This window comes from Homarus americanus, unplaced genomic scaffold (genome assembly GCF_018991925.1).
Source record: "Homarus americanus isolate GMGI-L3 unplaced genomic scaffold, GMGI_Hamer_2.0 scaffold13550, whole genome shotgun sequence".
NCBI lineage: Eukaryota > Metazoa > Arthropoda > Malacostraca > Decapoda > Nephropidae > Homarus > Homarus americanus.
Window position 1 is genome coordinate 602,242 of NW_024744241.1, and position 27,075 is coordinate 629,316.

Here is a 27,075-nt window from a genome sequence, read left to right on the forward strand (position 1 = left end):
ACATCACAATAATATTTCAAGTTCTTCACAGCATTTCTTTAGTAACACCAACATATCACCCCCCCCCCGCCACAATCCTTCCCTCTCTTTCTGCTCAACACTGCACCACTTAATCCAATATCTCAGCTTTTAGTGTTCCCATTTCCATTTCTCTCGAAAACTCAGTCTCAACTTTCATCTTTAAGAGTGTGAAAATATATGATAATGGAAAGCACATGACAACTTTACACCAAGTTAGGCACCGAACAGAACAGCATTAATCAGTCAGGTTCAGCGAGAGAAGAAAACTTTTGTACCTCGTGTAGGAGTTGAAGAGCTGGAGCAGTTCCCAGGTGATTATTCCTAAATGAAAAATTAAGGTAAAACAAATACAAATTGCTGAGTTTTGTTTTGAAGGGTCGTGACTAGTGAACCAAGGAAATAATTTGGAATAATGGTGAAGGGGTTGAGAAAATATGAGAGAGAGAGAGAGAGAGAGAGAGAGAGACAAGACTAGGAATAACGTATCTCTTCTGAAATGATGTCTCTTTGTGAGAGGGGGAAGGAGAGGTGGAGGGAGAGAGGGAGAAGATAAATGATAAGGGAGGAGAGATTAAAGGAGATGATGGAAGGGGGAGAGAAGTGAAAGGAAATCTCTTGGAAGGAAACAGGTAAATGGTAGAAAGGCGAATGTGGGGGACGGGGTAGATGGTGGGATGGGAGTGTGAGGGGGAAGAGATAGATAGTGGAAGGGGAGTGTGAGGGGAAGAGACAGATAGTGGAAAGGGAGTGTGAGGGGAAGAGATAGATAGTGGAAAGGGAGTGTGAGGGGAAAGAGATAGATAGTGGGAGGGGAGTGTAAGGGGAAAAGACAAATAGTGGAAGGGGATAGTGAGGGGAAGGGAAGAAATTATGATATAGAACTGGAAAGAGAAATGCTTCAAATGGGAGTAGTAGTAGTGGTAAACGTTCAACCTTTGTTCCTTTGTGTTGAGATTTTGGGAGAGTGTTTAATCCGTGCGTGGCAGGGTTGTGACGAACTTTCCTATTTTATCGGTCTGCCTTTCTGCCTCTGTTCATCTGTCTGACGCGTTATTGAGGTCACCCACTGTTTTGGGTTTTTCAAGGCCAGCTTTGTCTTTGCTACCAGTTTTGGCTGCCTATAACGCGCGTGCATTCACACACACACACACATTTTGTTTCAGGGTAAAAGTTTAATGTAGGAGTCTGAGAGAATTATAGATTTTCTCAAAACTGATTATCGGAGTGTCATAAAATTCCCAACAAAAGAAAGTTCCACAGCAAACGACAGGGAAGGCTTGCTAGCGGTGAGATGCTGTTCCACACAACTCATCAGTCACACAGTTCCCTTATCACACAGGCGTCTACTCACGACTATATTTTTTAGAAAATTAACCAAACAATTCTCATAATTTTTGAAGCTTTAAGTCTCACCTCTGAAGGGGGCTACTTAAGCGTGATTTGATAAGCAGTCAGAGGGTTTGTGTTCAACTAACAGTGTGAATCTGCTTTTAATATATCCCAGCCTGTAAAAGTTCTTCACTGCCCCTAATAGTTTCCCGAGGGCAATCCAGCCTAAATATGATTCTTATTTTGATCTCATTTAACTGATATACCCCCCCCCCCCTTCTCTCTCTATTCCTTAGGCATTTGTACAATTTTCAAGATGGAGCTAAAATTCGCTAGGAAGGTGCAGGTGGCCCCCATGGTTGAGCACTATTCCCTTTCCATATATCTGGGAAAAATCATTTGTAGTCATCCGTTTCTTATGAAATTCTCAATATTCCTTGATAATATTTAGTTAATTGTTTCATGGTTTGTTTCTTTGCTGTTTTGTTTTATCTAACTCAGTGATATATCACACCAATCATTACATCTTACAATCTATTTAAAGGTAATATTTTCTAATTAGTTTCCTTTTCTCATTCCAGGTGGCATCAACACTTCAATCAACTCCAACATAAATTTCATTACCCAGAACACAACTAGAAAATCCATCTTCATAACACATCTATGAGTGCTGTTACTAATATGACTACAAATATAAACACGCCACACAACACCCTTTATATAACACTAACTTCAGCTCTTACTGTCTACAACTTGCACTAAAAAGTCTCTTATAATCTATAATGTCCTTAAGCTAAGAGCATTATCATAAGAGTAAAAAATAAATAAAATAAAAACACACAAGAACTTCAATTCCTCTTTGCTTATACATACACCCTCTCCACACTACTACCACAACCACAGTAGACCACTACCACCACGACCACAACCACAGTATACCACTACCGCCATCATGTCCTTCGGTGGTGCTAATCTTCGTTATGGGGTTATCAAGGAGAGCAACCGTACCGGGACCACCGCGGTGTTTGAGTGCCACCCAGGAGGCACTACTGAGGCGGCAATCATCCTAGCACTGGGAGTCCTCGGCATGTCTGCTAATATTGTCCTCATGACCTTACTCATCGCCAGGAAGCATCTCAGGAGGTAGGTGTCTGTCTGTATTTCTGTCTGGGTCTTTTGTGACGACAAAGGAATGGAGGGATGTGTGTGTAAAAGAAAGATAAACGCGATCATAGTTTAATTTTTATATTTTTCATATATTTTTTTATCTCTCTCTCTCTTCACAATCTCTGTAATAACAATATGGATTCATCACTTTCTTTGAGTTCAAAAGCTACTGGTAAGTCCAAGTTATATTTTTTTCAGGATATTAAAATTCATATCATTCTTATTGTTATTAAACTCTATATCCCTATTGGTTATCCTAAATCTTTTCTTTATCTCACAATATGTTAGAGTCATGTTTATTATTCACTCAAGCTAGATAACGATACGTCCTCGTCACTATTCAACCGTGTAAATGTTAGTAAGTACCGCACTATTACTCTGCCTCTGATATGGATAATCCCTGTATATGAAATCATGTCTTATTTTCAGTTCGTAGCAAACAACCCCTGTATATTTTTGCACTCACACACATGCATACACTTTACTGTATATGAATTTGAACTCACAACGGAATAGAGACGTGAATTCCGAGAAGTTTTGTAATATTCTAAATCTCTCAGTTGCTGTTCTCCATCTCCCTTGTGAGATTGATTTTCTATGTTATTCACTTGTGTATTATCAACGAAAGAAAAAGCATTTAAATTAATTTTCTAAACCACCATGAAAGTTTTATTGATGCCTAGTAAAAGTTTCTAAATAAAGAATAAATCATGATTAAAAATTTCTAAACGATAGCCGAAAAAAGTTATTCCTTAGCTAGCAGCAAGAACTCATTAGAAAAATTTAAAATAGTGTCAAAAGATAAGCCTCCACTTGACACATCAGTGAGTCCTTATGTGTAAAGTTTTAAATCTGCTTGAAGCCAAAAGACAACACTTTGAGGTAATTTCATCTAAAAGTTTCATTTCCTTTCTTCTACCACCTTGAGAGTAAAAATGTTTGTAATGTTCAGTCACTCAAAAAACTATCTGTACTTGAGCGGTTGATGAATTTCAGAATGAGCACGAGACTCCTGTTGCCTTGGTAGGGTTGTCAAAATCCTTCGTCCATTGTTTCATATTGTCTCAACACAATTTTGTATAGATAGTTTTTTGAGTGAATGTACGAGTGGATCTTTATTTTACAACTGTGTGCACGTCATGGAACGTTTTGGCCGTGTAAGAAAGAGGCCGTCGACTAGGCGTTACAAGATGTGTTAGTGTCCAAATTCAAGAAGGCAGACAATACCCCTGTATGTGATTAATGCCAAATCGAGACGGGTAGCGGTAGTGTGTGTGTGTGTGTGTGTGTGTGTGTGTGTGTGTGTGTGTGTGTGTGTGTGTTGAGAAAACGTCGGTAATATTTTTCTCAACTTGAGATGTGTCATAGTTCCAGTGGGATATTTTCATATAGGGAGACCACAAAAAAATTCCCAAAGTGAACCTAAGGCACTGACCTCATGTATGTCGTCACACTGGAATGGATGACGTCACATTTTAATCGCAAATAACAAAAAGCCTATCAAGATCTAATGACCATCTAGGACGGCAAACACAACTATCAAAGAACACTATCAAGGAAACATTACCACAAAGTTTCAGCAAAATTGAACCAATGTGTTTTTGAAAAGTCAGAATGTGAAAAGTTTTTGACAAACAAACCTGAGCGTGACAATAGTCTACAATCACGTAAGATAAGAAAGCAGTAAGGCGGAAAGTGTTCGGGGTGTTCTTCGCTGAGAGGATACAGGGCTCGCTCCCCATCCTGAGGTCAGTTAGTTCGTGCCCCGGGGTACTCCCAGTTAATCGTTCTGGAAATTGGTACCCGAATGCAGTGACGGCCAGACTGCCCTTGTGTACCAGACATTTAGAATTTAGTGTACCGTATATCCCCACTATTCTTAACTAGACTTGAGGAATATAGGGCCAACTCTCCCATCATACAATCACTGGTGAATCTAAACGACTACATGAAACTGACGGTCATTGTGTTTATATCATTTCCCAGTTAATTTCCTTATATCCATATTAATTATTAAGTTGATTTTTTCTTCAACCAAAATACCAATCAATTAATCACCACAAATGCATTTTTATTAGGCGGAGCGGGCGAGTGACTACAGTGGTAATACACTTTAGTCACTAGGAGCTGATATATATTTTGTGGGGTTATAAATGAATTACAGGGTTTTATAGTAATTGCTACTGCCAAGACAGGTGAAAAACATCATAAAATAATTATCTACGCTATTACCTTAGAATGAATATATATATATATATATATATATATATATATATATATATATATATATATATATATATATATATATATATATATATATATATATATATATATATATATATATATATATATATATATATATATATATATATATATATATATATATATATATTATATATATATATATATATATATATATATATATATTATATATACTATATATATATATATATATATATATATATATATATATATATATATATATATATATATATATATATATATATATATATATATATATATATATATATATATATATATATATATATATATATATATATATATATTCATTTAATAAAATCATGATATAAGACATTATTATCTACTAAATCTAGTCAAGTGTTGATTTGCTCTGGCAACACTAATGCTCGCCTCTTAATGTGTTGTAATTATATGATCTTTATTGTTATGTTGCCAGCTAACTCATACACCTCAGAGAAAAATTTATACTCAAAGTATTCTAAGGTAAATAATTTTTATTTTATACTTGCACGATGTTCTTGTGATTCTTTTTGTGGGGGAGGGCAAAGACTTTTAAAAACAAACATATGTAGTAGTCGGTAGAGTTCAAGATCTACAGGTTATAGTTTTTGGTCTTTGGATCTCGATGCTTTCCTATTTTTACTGAAGTTCTAAATTTTGCCAAAACTAATTAAAATGTTGCAAAACTTTAAGTAGATAGGAAAGAAAGTGTCTGATGTCCAAGAATTGTAAGAGTGCCATAATGAAATTATTAGATTTGCAGATTTCACGAAAAAGGGTTAAAATGTTTCAAAAATTTCAAGTTGGATGGTCACAAAGCGCAAACAAGAGTTACTACTCATAGAATAAAAGGAAACGTTTGTAGGAATGAAAACATTATTTCATTTGAGATTTTACAGTAATATATATTTAGATTTTTATTTCTTTTACAATTTTAAAGTACTGTTGTTATATATTTTGTTCTTCAAATTTTCGGAAATGTTCGTAAGTTTTACAGCAATGTGTTTTTTTTGTTCTCTTTAGCAACGTCAAGTACTGTTCGTCAGTGCATCTATACTTGATATGCATACATAGGCTACACCTTACTTATTGTAAACTGTTAAACATTGAGTTTGTATTCAAGCGTGTGTTGGGGTGTAGCAGTATGTATGTGTGTACAGTATGTGCTGTATGTACGAGAGTGTCTTATGTGTTGTTAAATTTGTACATACAGTAAACATACACTCGTATGTCTCTGTTTTCATGTTCGTGCGATCCTCTGTGTGTGTGTGTGTGTATGTGTGTATGTATGTTTGTAAGTAGGGTTGTATGTGTAAGTGTTGCATATGTATAAATGCGCTCAAGTACAAGTATTTATGTGCTTAAGCGTGTTGCAGGAGTCACTAATGATCACGAGTATGTGGTTCACCATATGATAGTGTTCACAAGAGTACTGAACTATGCAACTTTATTCATCACAGAGGTAAAACATCCCATGACCTAATAATGCGGTCCAACTTCCCGCACATCATGTTTACATAAAGACATCGATGACGGCTACAATTCCTTCTAATGCTCATATGAGCGATGATGGTAAGTTCTCTCCTAATATTATCTGCATATCTACGGTAATAAAAGGACATGTCTGTTCATGAGCGTGTCTGTCTGTCTGTCTGTCCCAGCCATAGCTCCAAAACGGAAGCAGTTATATACCTAAAACGTTACAAACATATTACATGTCAGGAAGAGCAAACTGTGGCAGTCAGGGTTATTCAGTATATACCTAACCCAAGCGAAGCAGGGTAATTCTCCTAGTATACTCATATATTATACTGTATATATTGGTTAAACAGTGTCAATAACTCATCTTTTTTTCATAGGCTTTAAGAAAAATTTTCTTGGTATATGCTAAGTGAACATAATTTTGAGACCCTTCCTCTCTGTTCCCCGCTGACCCACAACCTTTACCCGTGAATGCGCAATTCACATACAAAGGTCATTGTAAAGGCAGCAAAAATTATATAAAAAAATTGAAAATTATTTAAAGGGGATGTACGACTCCAGCGGTGCGTATCATTTCAACAACTTCCAACAACTATTTATTTTAGGCCGGCTAGAATTCTTCCTGTATATAGCACGAGCCTCATCAAAATAGCCGGATGCTATAGTAAAACCAAATCTAAATTTATAAACCACTACATTAAAACACAGAATAATTTAATGAAGCACAAACAGCTACTAATTACTCTCTTAGGATAATACTTTTAATGATAAATTGATTGATACTTTGGTTAAATAAATATCCGGGAATGTTTTTGTGCCATTTAGAGAATATGAGAGACGTTCCTTTGATTCACGGAGAAATATACCGTACCTCTCTCATCTCTACGACAAGAACCACGAGAACTACAAGAACCACGAAAGCTACAAGAACCACGAGAACTACAAGAACCACGAAAGCTACAAGAATCGCGAAAGCTACAAGAATCACGAGAACTACAAGAACCACGAAAGCTACAAGAACCACGAGAACTAAAAGAACCACGAGAACTAAAAGAACCACGAGAACTAAAAGAACCAAGAAAGCCATTAGAGGAAACCCATTCACCTGTTTACAGAGAATCTCGAGTGAATGATGAAGGCTTAATGACTGAGTGACTGGCTGATGGACGCATTAGCTGACTGTCAAGTGTACCGGCAGTTTGACTTAATTAACAGCCACCAAATGTAATGATATATCTAGTTACTCTGTGTATGTGATCTGTCTTCTCACTCTCAGGCAGTTCACACCAAGGCTTATGAGGCAAGGACATGGAGGAATGTTTTGATTCATATTCTTCTTTATTGTCAATGTTTCGGTTATTGCAGTAATCAGCATCTTAATAGAAAAAGAAACAATACATACATACAAACGGAACACAATTGTAAATATTAAAAAATCAGTTATATTATGTTAAGTTGTTTGTAAATATGTGTTTCATGTTTTATGTATTATCGATTTTTTTCTTTGCTTTTCTCTAGAACATAACTATTATCCCTTGACGTTCTTGGCTCATATACAGTTACAATATCAGGAGACTGTGAACCATTACGAGGTTTAGTTGGAAGTGTTCTAGTTTTCTGCTGTCATAACCCAGGGTAGAGGAAGATAGTTGTGACTCATGGATTTTTCTTTCATGACGATTGGCCTTGAGCCAGGAAGATGGTTGTGCTGAAGTGTGTGTGTGTGTGTGTGTGTGTGTGTGTGTGTGTGTGTGTGTGCGTGTGCGTGTGTGTTGTATTTAGTTGCCAATTCATAGGAAAATTCGGATCCTCCCTACCAGATCTGCAATCAAAATAAACGTTATAGTGAAAAGCCTGAAGAAGTTAAAGCATTATACGAGTCCACCTCATATCTTGGTACTCCATAGTAACACGAGTCCATCTAGGTACTACATTGTAACGAGTAGCCTCAAGCATGGGCACTGTTCTCACAGACCAAGGACACCGGGACAGATGCTCCTACTGGTGGCCGCCGCGAACTCCCCCACAGTGGTAATCCGCAACAAGAGGTCGACGAAGACCACCTGAGAGCCATAACCTGCCAGTTACATTTCCCGGCGCCTTTGGTTCCCCTGCCATAGGAGTTCCTCCAGCCGGCGATAATCTAGGGCTCCCCGTGGCAGCTTGCCAGTTTGGTGTCAGCTCGGGAATCACCAGAACCTGGAATCGGGCTCATAATTCCTCGCTTTTTTTCGTTGGAGGGGGCAGGAGAGCGGTGCGGGAGAGGGAGGAGGGAGGGATGCTCGCCAGTATTGACGTGGCCTCGTGACCTTTGTAGGTAGTTGACCTGGTCCCCTGCCCGGCATTATCACTGGACTGTCTCTCTGATCCTTCTTTCTAGTCTCTTCTTATTTCCTGATATTTCTCTTTCTCACATAACCACGAGTCGTAAAATTCCAAAATATTAAACAGTTTTAATGAGTATTTTTCACGATGTAAGAAAACACAATAATGAAACTCACTCATGGTCATAGTGTGAACAAGTTTACTGTGGTTTCATCTAACGAGAGGTAGACTATAGAGAGTAACGCCCTGCGTCGAGGTACATTTCTTCCAGCTTAAGCGGTCCGTTCTCTGTTGTTCCGGCGGACCCTGGTCTTTGCTCTACTGGGTATATTTTTGTACAACTCGTGCTGTTCCCACTTCCAGAAGCTCCGGTTTTATGCGAGTTTTTCCCAGCCTTTTTGATGAATGTTAGTGTTATTAATGTCAGGCTTGCATAGTTCTTTGTGGCGCAGTTGAGGATGTCCGACAGACCTGGTATCTGCGACTAGTGCCTCGTAAAGGATGTCTTTGTTGATTCGTCCATCGTACATCCTGTAAGCGTGCCCTGGTCATCGGAGTCGTCGTTTTTTTAGCATAATACACATACTAGGGTGCTTGACCTTTTGTAGGACCTGAGTGTTTGTTATTTTGTTCTACCAGATGATGCAGCGTCAGTTTGTTATTTGACCAGACTCAGCTTGTTAATATAGTAAGAGCAGTTGCAGCCTTGCCAATACGTTACAGAGTTCCAAATCAAATGAAAGATGGTGGAGCCGAGGTGTGTGAACTGGTTAACTATCTTCAGTGTATAATTATTGTTGATGGAGATAGAGGGAGATTCTTCAGTACCTGCCTCATGTCTTGCTGGGGTTTTCTTTCTGGCTGATCGTTAGTACAAATTTTTGGCAAGCTTGGGAAGTGGTTAATTAATTATTATAACAGCTCCTCTTTATGGGAAACCACTATCACATCGTCTACTAACATCTCCCTGATTACTACCCTTCTTACTAAAGTTTTGGCCTTGAGTCGTGAGAGGTTGAAGAGGTTCTCATCAGATCTGAAAATCATCTGGTGTAAAGGTAAATGTCTTCGGTTGAAATTCCGAAGACTTGCTTAAGGAGGAGAAAAAATATTCCAAGGAGAGTTGGAGCTAAGACGTAGCCTTATTTGACGCCACTACAAGTTTCAAAGGGTTCCTAAGGTGAACTTTCATATTTTATCGCCTTTCATGCCTCCGTGGAAATGTTGGATGAAATATATTAGAAGTTGGAAAAGGTCATTCTTGCTCAAAAAGTAAAAAACCTTAGTGAGGTCTATGTACACCGTGTATACAGGCCTCTTTAACTCCTTGACCTTCCCCTGGAGTTGTCTTAATGAGAAGATCATGTCGATGGTGGTGGTCCTTGCAACCCTAAGGCCGCAGTGGAATTCTTTCTGCCAGGAACTGAACTTTGTTTACCACGACCATAACAAAAAGTTACCTGGTTATGCTTAATACTGAAATCCTTCTATATTAGCTACAGTCACTACTCTCACCATTATTCTCATAAAGGTTAACAATAATGGCATCTTTCATAACTTGAGGTAATGTAGCCTCTGTCCAACACTGACAGAGGTGTTCGTGTTGAGGTTTTATCCCTATTTAGCGTAATTATATATAGTAGAATTAAGTGGCATATTCGTATTCATTTTATTATCTTTAAAAAATCTGTTGTAAGGAGGTGTCCCTAATACCTCTTCAGTCTACATCCCTTAATAGCGTTGATTATTTCTCTGGGTTAAAATGTCAATTAGAATTTTACAGGACAGTTCATGACGTTCTCAATTCCTTAAATTCTACAAAGTGATTCTTGTGTGTTTGTCCTCTAGCTGAAATAATTAAATTACTATAGTACTTTACAATGGAGTTTAGATGTGTACTCTACATTGAAGTGTAGAGATGAACTGTACAATGGAGTAAACAAGTTAACTAGGGTCTGATAGTTTCCACTGTGTGTGTGTCTTAGTCCTTGGTGCAGCTGTGGTGTTGTTCAGCTGGATGATGATTTGTTCCGAGATGGCTGGAAGTGTTAACGAGGTCGATGTTACAACTCTTATCTCACACTGAAGGCCGGGAACATGATGGTGTTAACGGCCTCAGTCCATGTGGTAGAGTCGACCCCAGTCCACGCAGCTTCTCGTGTGTGTGTGTGTGTCTGTGTGTGTGTGTGTGTGTGTGTGTGTGTGTGTGTGTGTGTGTGTGTGTGTTCTGTGCATATATGTCCCTGCATTTCAGTATCTGTATGTGCACTAAATATCAACATAATTTTAACTATATCATTGTCCTGCAACGTCAAGCTGATAGTGGGTTGTTTATCCCCAGCAGAAGGGAGAGAGCGTGATGGAAAGCTCTTTTCGCCATGAATATTCCCCTGCCTCCCTTTTCTCGGCTCCACTCACCGACAAATGAAGTCAGCTTCAAAGTTTGGTCCAGCGGAGACTACTAACAAAGGGCGCTGAGAATAGCAACACTTTCACTAACCTCCTCCCTGGGCCTCGACAGATACAAAAGCATTGATCGACCGTTTTGTGACTTTTTCAAATTATTAGTTGCCGAGAGATGATGCAGTGCTTTCAAAGGCTGGTGAAAATCTCCTGGCCACGTCACTCAAAAACCTTTAACCAAAAATACTGTCCTCTTACCTCGTGACTGATGGTGATTAATGATAGAAACGTGAGGTAACTGTACTGTGAGGATTGACCATGTCAACATCTCAACTGCTAGAGGAAATAAAACAGGTTAAGATTCCAAAGAGAATTACGAATAAACTCATCAATAAATATTAAAATGAAGCAAAACTAAAACAAATTCAAAGAAACGAAGCAGTGAAAGAATAATTGCTTATCAATACAGCAGTAAAATACTTGACCATGAAAATGTGTGTGTGTGTGTGTGTGTGTGTGAAATGAGAAGTCTATTTTGTGAAGGGGGAGGCACACCTCAGTGATAAAATTAGCCTACAATTTCAGCATGACCCATATTATGATCTCTTTAAAACTAAAATAGCCTGTGGAGAAGCAAAGAGATGGCACTCATTAGGAAGAATTAACTTGCCTTACACCTTTACATTAAGAGAGTTTGGTGAAACATATTAGAGACTAGAATAATGAATACCTACAAGATACATACCAACTACGCACCACTATTTCCCGAGAGAGGTAATTCTTTCAACTTAAAAATAATGAGAATTTTAAACTGGGGGAAGGAGGAGGCATCATGGCAGGTGATGAGGAAAATTCTTTGCATTTGGGCACACACTGCACACGCATGAACTTCATAATGTTGCAGCTAATTACACAGTCTGGGTCTGCCGGATGACCAAATGAAGACAAACAGCTGGTCATTATCCTACAGGGGGCGCTGAGAGGGGGGAGATGACGAGGGGGGAAGAGGGGTACATGAGGTGTTAGTATGAAAAATAATTATATGTTGTTGTTGTTGTTGGGGGAGGGGGGAGTATGATGAGATGATGGTAGGGGAGCCTGATGAGGTGTTGGTGGTGATGGGTTATCGAGTATTGGTGAAGGAGGGTAGTGACGTGTTGGTGGGAGGGTTATGAGGTGGTGGTGGAGGGTGGGTTATGAGGTGGTGGAGGGTGGGTTATGAGGTGGTGGAGGGTGGGTTATGAGGTGGTGGGGGGTTAAGTTATGAGATGTTGGTGAGGGTGATTAATGAGATGTCGGTAGGATTACGGTAATGAGGGGTTGATGGAGGAGATGTAGGTGCGGTGGAGGTTAATGAGGTGTTTATGAGGGAGAGTTATGAGGGAAGGGGCGTGAATGATGTAATGGAATGGTGAAGTGTGATGGATAAAAGTTAATAGTTTAGGTTGAAGATGCTGATTGAGTGGTTAGGAGACAATTACACCCAATATCACTTGCATCCGTCAATGGGTAGTTAACGTGTGAGTTAGACGTGAAAATATCCCACACACACACACACATACATACATACATACATACATACATACATACATACATACATACATACAATACCTACATTTACATTTCAGTTCTTTATATTATTTAATTTGTGACTCATACATTAAAATATTGCTGGTTTATCACTGACAATTTCCTCTCTGAGTGGTACAACACCTACACAGTACTAACCTCTAGTTAACCGGCAGAGAGACACTAATACATGGCAGAGTGTAAGGGACAGTGCAATGGTGTTGTCCTTGAGGGCTGATCTCGTCACAACAAACTCATTGTAACATATAAATAAGAATAAAACAGCATAACAGCAACAGCAATATGTGACAACTAGTTAAAACTAAATTGTGGCATACTTGTGTGTGTGTGTGTGTGTGTGTGTGTGTGTGTGTGTGTGTGTGTGTGTGTGTGTGTGTGTGTGTGTGTGTGTGTGTGTGTGTGTCATGCAGGAGGCAAGAGCTTAAAGCAGACATGTAGAGCCGTTGTGAGCCACCCAGCTAACCAGCTCACAGTCTGTTGTCACTCTGTCCACCATCAGCTTCACCTGTACCTCAATCTTCTTATGCTTTTGATCTGCATTTCTATGTAACCTGCTTTTGTATGGCATCCGGCTTTTCCATGTCAAACAACTATTTTTTTGACATCTCACTCTCTCCATCTATGCCAACAGGATTCTTTCATATTATCCTTACGTTAGTTTCATGTGTTATTTTATTGTTGACAGTTATTGTGTACAGGGTAAAATTTGATTTATTTTTGGAGGGGGTTAGTTTGTACGTGCATACAGTATGTCTCCCTGTACGTGTAAGATCAACAATTGTGAGTAGTTTTTGTTTCTCTTTCATTCTACTCCATTGTGATAACTCATATGTGCATGTTGTGTTTCCTTATGTGATGTCATCCTGCACCCAGGTGACAGATGAGGTATATGTCAGTCTATTCTTATATGGCAACTAACGTGTATGTCATGTTACCTTCCCATAGAAACTAACACGTAAACTCAGCCTTGTCTTCCATGGCAACTGACAGCTGTATGTCATCCCGACTCTCTGTCTGGCAACTTTCACATTAATGTCAGATTGCCTCTTTGCTACAGCAGTCAGTCAGAAGTAAACAAAGGTCATAATGTAACAATTTGCTAACCTACTTCTCTGTGCCAGTCAGGTTTTTATTCGCTATGTCTTTGAATATTCACCATAATTTATATATATTTTTTATTATTATTGTATATCAACCAGAATTTACAAATAAAATTTGATTACATATTTTTATATACCAAACCTGCCAACAAACGAACTAATACTAATTTACATGTCAAAAAGCTGCCTAATTTTCCCTACCAAAGAGGATGTGAATAAAAGCCTTCGTTTGGTAGTTGATTATTTCCTAGGACTGATAATTGTACGAATGATGGTGGAAATTGGGCAGATTGGGTCTTAATATACGAAAAATCAACAACAATGCGTAATAACAAGTTGTATTTCACCCAAACACGACCTACATTATCAATAAACACAAAGCAAGGACTCCTCATCACTGTGTCAACATAAGTCAATACTACATTAAATCTTTAGCAGACAGATAGACATTAACAGATACTTAGAGATTCGATAGAAGTAAAAGTAACTAACTACACGCACGACACACACACACACACGACAAGTACAGATAGAGTATTACAAAAAAAATACCACAATCAATTCATTCACTAACCAACAACTAGAATACAAGGATATAATTGCTGTTATTTGGCTAATTTCACCCTTAAAGGAAATAATTCAATACTTCAAGTTATAACCAAGGTAGGTAGGTATAGAGGTACAAATATCAGAAACACTTAATGAATTTGTAAACCATTAGAATGTTAGAAACGACAAGTAAAACAATAGTTAATATACAGTATAAGGAGATAACAAGTATAGCCAAGAAAGAACATGGCAAGCCGAGACATTAAGAGAACTGCAACTAACAAAGAAAGAGATAATCAAACGAGAGAACTCAACACTAGCAGAACACAAACAGAGCCAGGAAACAAGACAACTCAACACAACCAACAGACAAGACAACTCAACACTACCTGAACACAAACGCAGCCAGGAGACAAGACAAAACCAGACACAGTTAAGGGAAGCCACAAATCGCAGAACCGAGCACTGATTTCCCAGAAGCCAGTATGGTAGTGAAGATTATGTGCTCCTCAGAGAGACGCACTTTGTGGTAACTCTTAATGATACTCGTCTTACAGTACGTATCACCTCAGAAATTGATTGTCCTACATTAAGGGGAAGTGTTTTTTAGCTATAATGTTAGGAATATTTTAACCTGTTTTCACACAATAATAATAATAATAATAATAATAATAATAATAATAATAATAATAATAATAATAATAATAATAATATCTACACGCTGTCAAAGTCATTTTTCTGCTATAATAGACTGTAATTAATTGGTAATGTAATGCAATAATCTTACAGGTGAAAAATGCACTGAAACTGAAAAGCAAAAGTCATTGAACTTCCTGGGAAAAGTCCATTAAAGTAATTAAGGAAAGTCACCTATGCCAGTTCATTACTTTCCTTAACGGAGTCGCAGGGGGCAGGGGTACGCTACCGAGTGAATAATTAATGTTTCCTGGTCTTTTGGTGGCTAATTAACATATTTTAGGATTGCTTAATTAATTTAGTATCAGCCATTATTTGAGCTATTCATATTGAGTTCACTGTCCCTCCGCTTCACGTGACCCGGACAGACAAGCAAGAGAACATTATTGGTCGTCTTGGTCTGTTTGTTGGTTAATAGATTTTTTAGTCTTTCTACATAATTATAGTCTATGTCATACCTAGTGTCATATCAGACATGTATATACGGTGACGCCTACACCATGACAACGCCTAGGGCTGTTGTATAGGGATGTTTAAAAGTGAAAGATCAACATCAAAGATCTGACAATGTTGCTTCACCTCCACGGAGAAAATACTTCTTATTCGTGTGTCATGTAATTTTACTGTAACCGAACTAACAATGAAAAGGTCACTAGAATATAATGCTAAGGTTATTATGACTTATAATGCAAGGGTAACTATAATTTACAATACAAAGTTCATTGTAACATCCAATACAGTCACTCTACAATACCGAGGTCACTCTAATTTATTTTGAGAAACGTATTCACACAAATTTGCATTAATAAATCAGAATGATTTTACTTACACGAAAAATAGACGACAGGTTAGAGACTGTATGTGTGTGTGTGTGTGTTTGTGCATTCACATATGTGTGGGTGTATGTCCTTTTGTGTGTGTGATGGTTTTTTCCAGGTGCATTTCCTAAACACTTTAATAAACCTTTTGTCGGTAACATGAAGAAAAAAACAAACACCATCAGCTCGTTCTTTAATAGTCGACAATACGAGGATTTTTCATGGTCATCGTGCGTCATATTCCTCAGAGAGAAAAAATTACCCTCGGATGAAAACCACAGCTGCATAAAAAGGCAATGACAATTAATCCGAAAATTTAATCGTATTACTTTTTATTTACTTCGAGTATGAATGGAGAGACTGGTGTCAACAAGGCGTCCCCCCACAGACCCAAAATAAAAAGGATTATGGTAGATCACGTTCTGTACCCGTATCGGAGGAGATTGTTAGTTCGAAGTAGGTCACCTAAAAAAAGAAACGCACCTTTCATACCGTAAATAATCATACCTCTTTAAATGTCGTGGTCCAGCAGACCCCCATTCAACTGTCCTTAGAAACACATATTAAAGATTCATTTCAAAGTCCATTGAGTCCTTGGAAAGCTATCTAGCAGGGACGACATTTATCACAGACATTTTGGAGAAACAGATGGAGGGAAACATCGCTGCTCTCCACCACCCCAAGTTTTGGTCCGAGGTTGTGGTACAGTACAAGTTAACACCTCATGATATACCAACACTAACTTGATACTTTACCCCTTTGTTTCATTATGGAAGGGATCATTCGCTGTGTTGTTCATCATCCTAATGGTTCGAAACCTGTTGCTTTTCAACGTCCACCTTTCTCCTTTTTTAAAGGATAGTTTGAAGAAAATACGTTTGACATTAATGATGTAATAAAAGTCACGAAATCACGAAACGCCCAACATTTACTCCAAAATTTTAATAAGAATTGTAAACTCCTGCATCAGTTGTCCATCACTGTCTACACAGCTGTGACGTCACTAGATGCGTTAATGGGGAAACATAGAGCTAGGCAAAGGCCTTTAAGTGTTAATTTATCTAATAATCTAATAATTTTAAGTATTAATTTTCATAAATAATAATGATTATATATATATATATATATATATATATATATATATATATATATATATATATATATATATATATGCTTTGTTTACCCGCCGGGAGAGTCTACCATTGAGCACATTTCGCTCTAGCGACCTCCTCTCAGTCCATGATATTTCAGGAGTAGAGAAACGCGTTTTGATTTTCAATAGATGCATTTTGTCCATACAGTCAGGGATATGTCACAATCGTGAATTTTTTCATAGAATTTTGTTATACATTCACCAGCCAGAAATCCCAACTCACATTTTTTCTCATTTTTCCCCATAAACGTGCAAATAAGAGGTATTTGCCTAATTTGCATTTAAAGTGAAACGTTTTAAACTGGCTTAAAACTTATCATGGATAATCCCGTAGGGTACAGTGGTGAAGTGGTTATCATACTGGCCTGGCACTCCTTTGATCCCGAGTTAGTATATCGTATGAGAAGGAAATAAGCGTGGTTGATATCCAGCGTGAGCCAGTAGTAATCATAATAGTAGAGCCCTAACTAGTTCACAAACATCAACCCAAGAGGGAGTTATATGCATGCAATCTCAACCTATGTGATACACTTCTGTTGGTGCTGTGGAGTGGTTCATAAGTGTTCCTTTGTGGGTTTCTTTATATCATGCTCCCAGATGCCCTGTCAATGTTTTCACCAATATAGACACCCATGTGTAAATTTAGTTCTTGGGTTATCGTCCTGGCTCTGAAGCGATCAAAGCATATGACTTGTTGAGATATTTGTTTTATTAAGTGTCGATCCTGAAGTAGTTGTTGGGTCACCGTTCACTGATGATGGAATATTCTGTATTATACGAGTACTGTATATATCAGTGATTCCCCAAATAAACATCTGGCACTTTTTTTGACACTTACGTTTTATTTTATTTTTGTAATTGTACGTAATACGATCGATTAATAAAAAAAAGGCAGGTTCAGTACTGTTGGAAACTCTACATGACCCGAGGTTCCTCTGTAATTTAAATGGATAAACTTACTTTGACAATTAAATAATGAGTTGTTCTGAAATACTGTTGTGTTCCCTTTTACCTAAATATTTCAGTTTCCTTTGAAAATTTAGGGATTATTTTTTTTTCCTGAAAGGTAATGGTTGAGTTTGTTCTGAAATTTTAATCACTGAGTTTGTTCGAAAATTTAAACGGGCTGATTTTGTTCTCTTAGTGAGTTTGTATTAAGAATCGTTTTTTAATCTCTCACCTGTATGAACACGTGAATGGAGGTATAGTTATTTAACTTGACCCAGGATGATTAAGTATTTATTAGGTGTACATGTGTCGGATGATGGCCGACAATTTTAAGAGATAATCCAACATGATACATCAATTACCTGGTTAATTTTCCCCTTAACCCAACCTACTAATCTATTTACTGTATATCCAAGTTTCCATGTTGTTCCGGGGAGACGGGAGGAAAATGACAGAAAATTATCCAAAAAGTTGGCCACCAGTTCCCGTTCACCTGCACGGAGCGCGCGCGCGCGCACGCACGCACGCAGGCACACACACACACACACACACACACACACACACACACACACACACTGATGAACACAGTCGAAAACTCGGGTTATCTTGTCTCAGAGACCTTCACGAGTATCATATGTGCTGAATACTGAACTGTAGAACACCCGAACATCCGAAAATGGAACCCAGGCTTAGTTTATCGTCTTGGTGTGATACTGTGATTGCAAAGTTAGATATGAACTAATAGAGGGAGCGTGTGTTAGGGATGTGGCTTCTCGGCGAAGGTTGTGTCACAGTGTACATCCATGAGACTGCTGACTGGCATTCGGATTGGTAGTCAGAAGCTCAGCATTGGACAAGTACAATGTCCTGTTTGGTTCGAATTGTCAACTGGAGAGGCAGCATAAGTAATAGCAGCAGGTTGTACGATAGTGAGTAACTGGTACAGTACCTTTCAGTGCCATATATAATCCACTTGTGTCAATGTTGTTGTTGATTTTTTCTTACTCTCCCAGAAACATTACGAAATTGACATGACATGAAATGACATCATACCTTTATATCTATTTCTTCAGTAGAATCATTATTGCACATTAAATGCTGATAAGTTGTACTCTTTATTTCTCCCTTTTCATCCTGATTTATAGCATCATGCAATCGCTATTAGTTGTGTATACCTTAGGTGGTCGATAATTCACCCAAGCTTCATCTCGTCTGTAGGTGAGAGAAGTTTAGATTACACAGCAGTTAAGATTGTGTTGAGAATACTGACCCGGATTCAGTGGCTCTCTTAGGTCGTTATCGTGTCCTGGAAGTGTAGTGCAATAACCTAGTCTCTTAACGCGCGCGCGTGTGTGTGTGTGTTGAAGGGGGGCACGTGTTGCTTACTGCCTTAATATGGAGTTTTTTTTTTTTTTTTTTTTAATATACTGTATAATCATACTGAGAGACAGAATTGGAACGCAAAATAATCCTTAATTCTGGGGATAAAAGGTCATCAATGGTGAATAAGTCCCATTTGCATTTAAAGAGAAATTCATAGAGAGAGATTTAAACTTTCTGCATATTTGGATACGAATTGCATAACTATATTCGAAAAAAATTATCCCACTTTTATTCTGATTCGATTATTTTTTTCTGAAATATGACCATCTGAATATAGGTATAGATAAGCATGAACTTACATTACACACATCGCGTAAGTTAGGTTAGGTTAGGTTAGGTTAGCACAATTATTCAGAGGGTGATGATCGTAATTCTCTCTCAACCTGACACACCCCACAAGGAGTCAGGTTGAGTCAACGCACCCTCCTGATTTATGATTCACTAATGGCACATTATGATGTAACGAAGGAGATGCTCTCACCACTATACGCTAGACGGCTAGAAGAAAGTGTATTATCTATTTTCATTCATCTTCAATAGAATACTGACATCCAATCACGGTGTGTGTGTGTGTGTGTGTGTGTGTGTGTGTGTGTGTGTGTGTGTGTGTGTGTGTGTTCGTTCTCTTACATTTTCGAGCTCAATCAATATACCCAGGAGACATGACCAGAAAATACATCTAGGAAACACATCTAGGAGACCCAGCTAGGAGACACAGGAATGACACACATCTACAGTAGGAGACCCAGCTAGGAGATACAGCAATGAGACACATCTAGGAGACAAAGCCATGAGATACAGCCAAGAAACAATATTAGGCAGGAAAACATTGTAGGCAGCAACGAAGGTTGACAGAGGGGGAAGGAGGAAAAGGAGACAAATAGGCAGAGGAGGTAGGGGTGGCAGAGGAGGTAGGGGTGACAGAGAAGGTAGGGGGTGGTGAGGAGAGAGGGGTGACAGAGGTAGGGGTGGCAGAGGAGGTAGGGGTGGGCAGAGGAGGTAGGGGTGGCAGAGGAGGTAGGGGGCAGGGGAGGTAGGGGGTGGGGGTGGCAGAGGAGGTAGGGCTGGGGTGGCCAGGGGAGGCAAGGGATTCACCCACCAAATGGATACCGTGTGGAGAATAACGGAAGATGGATTCCAGCTGTTCCCGTATATTTTCTTCTCACTTTATTCTTTCTCTAGTCTCTTCTTTTCTTTCTTTTTTCCTGTGTCTATTTTCTTGTTTATTCTTGCTTCTATCATACGTTAATAGCACACAAGTGGAACAAAAGGCAATATTTGTACACACACACACACACACACACACACACACACACACACACACAATTGGAACCTGATCGGAATCTGAGATGAAAAAAGCAATGAATCACATATAGATAAAACCTCATTGCAAATCAAATCCATTAGTTATCAACGAAGAAATCTTTCTTATCTGATTTTCTTTTTGTTGGTGGGAGTTATTGGCTGCTGGACACTTAGAGAGAATGGTCTTTTTTGTGATGTCGCAGAGGATCAGTTGCCCCAGGGGAAGGGATTCTAGTCACGTCTTTATGGCCTCCTTAAAACACCAGTTTATTGGCTCTCTGAACCCCAGTAGCGACCTGCCACGCGTTCTAATGAGTATTTTGAGTGCTCCTTTACGTCTAAATGAGTATCTCTTATACGCTTTATACACAGCTAATTTAAGAGTAATTACTGTGTTTACATTCGAACGCTCATTCTACACGTTAACTGAGTGCATCTCTTGTGTAGAACTTCAATGCTGCTTGACAGATAGTTGAAGATATCTTTAATTTATTGTATTTTCTTAATGTATTTATAAGTTTAGTTTTTTCTTCATGTTTACTTCATCACAACAGTTTGATAATAGTTTATCTCCATCAATAAAGTAAAACAAACATAAAATACTGACAACCAATCATTGTGTGTGTGTGTGTGTGTGTGTGTGTGTGTGTGTGTGTGTGTGTGTGTGTGTGTGTGTGTGTGTGTGTGTGTGTACCAGTAAACTAAAAGAATAGGATAAAACGCGAAATACAAACATGACAACAAGAACTTTATAACAATGACTTCCTAAGACCAATGGAAATTTACTTCAGAAACACATTAAGTTTAAGGAAATTTCATTGCTAAAGAAGGTATTACCTGAACACTCAACCTTTACTTTCATCATTACCCTCTCCAACCCTACAGAGCGCCTGGTAATGGAATCTTTGTTGAATAATACGCAAAACCATCCTTAGTAAACAATACACTATCCTTAAACCTTCTATATTGTCTGTAAACTTGAATGTTCTTTTTTCTAAAGTTCCCGTGTGAAAAATAGTACACAGAATAGAACGTGGATTGATAGTACACAGAATAGAACGTGGATTGGTAGTACACAGAGAAGAACGTGGACTGGTAGTACACAGAGAAGAACGTGGATTGATAGTACACAGAGAAGAACGTGGATTGGTAGTACACATAGAAGAGCGTGGATTGATAGTACACAGAGAAGAACGTGGGTTGTTAAACAGAATATCAAAAACAATAAAATTCTAATCCTTAACATGGGAAGTAATAATCGAGTCAAATAATGCAATATGATATAAGAGATTTAAAGATGCTTCAGAATTGATTACCAGAGAAAGAAACTGTACTGGAAAATTTTATCCCTGAATCCTGTCACAAATTATAGCTTGTAACATATACCTATAATTCTAGTGCAATATAAAGCCCAGAAATTAACACAGAGTTAAACCCATACAGCAGTTAGCTAAAATAGAGTAAAAATTTCCCTCACATGACACAGTACCTTTGACATCTCATTTCATGGATGAACAACTGAGCTATTGGAAAATCATAATAAATAAATTACTTATCATGACACCAAATGGGATTGATCATGTAGAAAAAATTTAGTATATAAGCAAAATGATTAATAATACAGCTAGTACAGTCACTCAAAAAAACGACCTCTTTGTGGGGTGATCGATGAATTTCAAAATGAACACTGTGACTGCTGTTGTCTCGGTAGGGTTGTCAAAATTCTTCGTCCGTTGGGTCATATTTTTTCAACACAATTTTGTATAGATATGATACCTCGACTTCCTCACCAGGTAGCTACCCAGACTTAAGCTAACTTGCTTGGGGGGGGCTATCTATTCATCCTCTTTCAAAAGCCTCAAAGTGAATGCAAAGTTCTGCATACGTCCGTGTTGGAAAGAACCCCCTAAACTTCTTGGAAAATTCAGAGAGAAAGATAGAGAGTAAGCTAAAGTATGTCTCTGTGAGAGATGGGGTTAAGGTGTCCACACAGTCGCACACAACCAACGCACTTGTCGTCAACCGCTTCAGTCAGTGTGCTGTTGGTTAAAATATTTCCTGAGACACTGAGGAACGCTTCTGGAGTGCTGCAGCCAGAGATCCGCCTGGGCCAGCTTTGACAAAGGCTCATAAGTAACCCAGCTGTAACGGCGCCACCAGGACAAGAGATTGTTCGACTTCTAGCTGTAATCTGTCCCTATGTCGTGGACTTTCCTCTAACAAACCTAAATCTCGGACTCAATTCTAAAGTCTTTTGTATCACTTTCTCAGTTGTTTTATTGAAAGAAGAGAGCGAACCGGTATGGCTCTACTGGACGCCTATAGCCCCACACATCATCAACAGCATCGTATCTACATCCCGAAGTCCAGAAGAAAGAGAACTGTGTTTTATCAGGCCTGACAATTCCTTAAAGTGTTCCTACAAGGTAAATGGTAAAAATGGCGGACAGCTGGTTACCTGTGTACTTCTACTTCACTCGATACCTGCCTTCACCAAAACGTAACAAAATAAACACTTAAATGTATTTATATATCAATACTGGATCGCGTGTCCCATGAGGCAAAAAATGACCGATTTCTTCAAATTGGATCAAGGCTGATTGAAACGACCAAAAACCAAGAGCAAACAGTCGCTTGTTTCAGGTTTTTAGGATCAAATCCAGGGGCGAGATGCAATTGCATTCTTGGCCGTCGCACTGACTCTGAGAAGCTGAAGGAAATCGATGATATTTAGATTTGAGTTAAATTTCAATAATCTTTAACCTCATTGTAAGTAAATTAAAGAATTAATATAAAAGAAGTTGAGATTATATCCTAATAGAGTAAACCAATTGTATTGTTGTTTACTATGAGTTCTCTCATATAAGTGTGTGTGTGTGTGTGTGTGTGTGTGTGTGTGTGTGTGTGTAACCGTGAACGCTTCGGTAGGGGTAAAAGCTTGTCAAGGGCATAGTGACTACTTAAAACCTAACCCAACCTTAAACTAACCTAACCTTAACCAAATAGAAGCCAAATATAACGCAACCTTAACCTCTCCCAATCTAAACAAACTTTAATCGATTTTAATAGCAACTTAATCTAACTTAACATTAGCCTACTATAATCTCAACTTAACCTTAACTTATCCTTAACTTAAACAAAACCGTAATATAGCATAATCTAACCAAGCATAATCTAGGCTTAACATGATCCTCATTAATCTTCATCTAATTCAACCTAACCTGGTATAATCTAATTCAATCTCACTTGCTCTAACTTCATCTAACTATATATTAACCTGACTTTAACATTAACCAAACTTAATCTAAATTTAATTGAACCTATCCTCAATTTTACCAAACTGAAATAAACTTTAAACTATCGAAAAACTACCTTAAATCAATTTAACCTTAACTTAATCCTAAATCAAACTAATAGTACCTAAAGTAACCTAATCCTTAACCTAACTTTAACCTAACTATAACCTAACCAAACCTTAATATAAGCCAACTTAACCAAATCTAAACTGGTATATCTTTACGTAAAACTCCAGCGATAATTCCCTTTATAAAAATGACAGCAAAATCGTAAGAGAAAATTAAGTTCGGTCGCCGATACAACACGCAAAGGATCATTATACCTTGGATTAAGTGTTGGGGGAATTTGTCGGCTGATCTAAAAACTTTATTTTATTTTCTCTATAAACACGAACGTAAATCTTATCATGGTTCTGTCCCAGTGTGATACAAACAGATGTAGTGTAGGAATGTTGAATTCAGTTGATATGCATGAGTCTCAATAACCTAGATCTCTTGGTTTGATCCCTGGTCAGAGAACAAAAATATTTCCCGAAATTGGAATGGTATAGCCAAATATATTCCAGGAGGACCTCCATTATTGGCTCTCGTAAATCTGTAGCTGGGATGCGATGGTATCTCGTGGGCCGCGGCTGGAAGGAGACATTTCAAGGTTCCAGGACAGATAGTGGCTAATGGCAGCTATTTGAAGACAATGGAAAAGCCTTGAGTGGGGTTACTATGATTGAAAAAAAAGGTAAACCTCTCCTGAAATGTAAGAAATTATTGTCAGGTGTCACGCCACTCGCTCAGTAATATTTAAGTAGCAATTCTTCCGTACAGTGTTAGAGCGAGCTGTGGATTTAATTTACAATAGAGGAACACTTACCTCTGAGTGCTCTACGCTGTTGTTTGAGCTTCCGTTGCGGTAGTTTGTTGTGTACAGGTGTGATAAAGGTAATGATGAGTTGTAAGTGTCTAGCAAGGCGTTCCTCGCTCGTCTCGTCGTGTTCTTTTCAGCAGAGTTGATTTCCCTCTTGGAAGTGTTAAGGTTGAGGGCGAGGCCTAATGCTTCTCAACAGTGTGGCATGGTCGGGGTTTTGGAACAGATGTTTAGCCTTTCTTCCCGTGGGGGTTCTTCCTCCCTCCGTCAGATCATTTATCATGTTTCTGTAAGGTCCGCCTCTAGGGTTATGCTGCGGTCTTTCCCACATCTTGAGGAGGACCGCTGTCCAGAGTTAGGCTGGGAGGTACGTCTTTGTCATGTGATGAGACTGGCAGCCTCATAAGGATATATACATACGCTGTGTGTGTGTGTGTGTGTGTGTGTGTGTGTGTGTGTGATATACACTGTTAAACAATAAATTATAATATACTAAGGGCAATACATGAACTTTCCACATTGCTACCATCAATAAGACATACTCTTTACGTCACCATTTTACAGCACTTGCCAGGTTATCTCCCAGCCACTTATATGACATGATTCCCTGTCCCCTTCCCTGTTCTTTATCCCTCCATATGACGCACTTCTTTTCTCTGCTTCAACAAAGCCCTGCAATTTCCTTTGAGATTAGTGTCATGCCGCCATACAACACGAGCACCGCCTCTCTTATTGTTGGTCGTCTTCCTGGTGTTCGCCCTCTTCGCCTCACAAAAGAAAAGAAAAAAATTGAGACTTATTTACCAGTGACAAGATATGGGCTCACGTGAGACGCTTTTTAGTCGGAGAACAAGAATGACTTAGAAATTCATATTTCTGATTGGTTTATCATTAACATCGTATAAAAATAAATAATTCGTTTTTATATATTTCACGGAAAAGTTCTGCCATTTTTTGTCAGTATCTGTCGTTTAGTGTAATACTTTATTTTTCATTGTTGTAAAAAAAATGGTTTTGTTTACTACTGTGGCGTCAACAAGCTTTTCGGAGACTAGCGTAATATTGGGTAATTGAATGGAAAGACAGAGGTAAGCTGAAAAGATATCCTGGGAACGTGATATCTGAACACTTCTACTAGGGCAGTTACAGAGACTGAATATCAACAAGTAAGGGAGGCTCGGTGTTGTTCTTGAATCCAGACACTGTACCCTTATTCATGAAGAGAAGGTTCTGATACTTATAACTCTATGTGATCATGATTTACGATACATGATCACAATGACATTTTCTTAATTTTCTAGATCAGTGAAAATTTTATGTATTCCTCTTGGTACTAACAGATATATGGTGATAATATTCCAATGACTTTACTCCCGCTACTCCTACCATCATTCTCAGGTACACGTCACCTATACCAAACTTACACCGATCAGTAATATTTCCTTAATCATCCAATCCATCATAATAAATATTTTCCTCGTTATCACACTGACTGAGTTGTTCTTTATCCTCTCTGTGCATCTCCCAATCTTTTAACAGATGAAAGATGACCAAAATATCTCTACCTATGGTGACAAGAACCTGGAGTATCCCACCAGATGGAGACAGCTACCCTTGACCTTCTTTCTCTCCGCCCCACAGATGGAGGCAATAACCATCAATTCTTCCAGGCATGGTGACATCGACCTCCAGTCCTCCCTCTTATCACTGTCGAGGATAGAAGACTTCCAGTATTTTCCTAAAAAGTGAAGCTAACAATTCTTATCTCTAATCTTGCACAGCCTATACATAAAAATTTAGGAATCCCATATAATTTCACTAACATGGAAACTTTTCTGTTATGTCCACAGGTGGTCGCAAGGTCTATTGTTCCATCAGGCAATGGTGGACTGTGGTCGGGCAGCCATCCTCATTCCACTCGGACGATCCATCTACAGCTGCCAGCCGGTGACCAAGTGTTCGTTGGTGGAGACGGCCTTCCTGCTGCTGGTCACGGTGTCCACAATCAACATGTTAACAACGGTATTAAGTCAAGTAAAGGAACAGTCTCTTGAGTCATGTAGGCCCCCGTAGAAACTCGCTGTGTGTAGCTTCCGCTGTAGGCGCTACTCTGTTACGCTGCTTGCAGAGGAGTGGTGTGTTCTTGCGAGTGTATGAGCAGTCCTAGTGCTGGGAGCCAGTCCCGGGAAGGAGAGACATGAGCTCTTTAACCTTACACAATAATCTAGCCCTAGAATTACTCTAAACCTTGTACTAAATCTGACCTAACCTTTTACCTAAACTGATCTAGTCAATAAAGAACCGACAGCTACTGCCAATTATATTCTCTTCTAAAACATATTTTATCTCTCAGGGGACTCAAAGCCCCATTCTCTAGCGGGAACAA

General features: G+C 38.5%; 1 protein-coding gene across 7 annotated transcripts in view; it reads left to right on the forward strand.

Moving 5' to 3' along the window:
* Window positions 1-1,930: 1,930 nt before the first annotated feature.
* The window catches only part of LOC121877657 (histamine H2 receptor-like), a 62,473-nt gene continuing 37,328 nt past the window's right edge, over window positions 1,931-27,075 (forward strand). For 6 of the 7 annotated variants that reach the window (XM_042383467.1, XM_042383468.1, XM_042383470.1 and 3 more), the window contains exons 1-2: window positions 1,931-2,493; window positions 26,540-26,723. In XM_042383467.1, the coding sequence (XP_042239401.1) occupies window positions 2,303-2,493; window positions 26,540-26,723 (375 nt within the window). In that variant the 5' untranslated portion in view covers window positions 1,931-2,302. The remainder of the gene's footprint in view (window positions 2,494-26,539; window positions 26,724-27,075) is intronic. The other variant, XM_042383469.1, reaches the window with a different exon arrangement.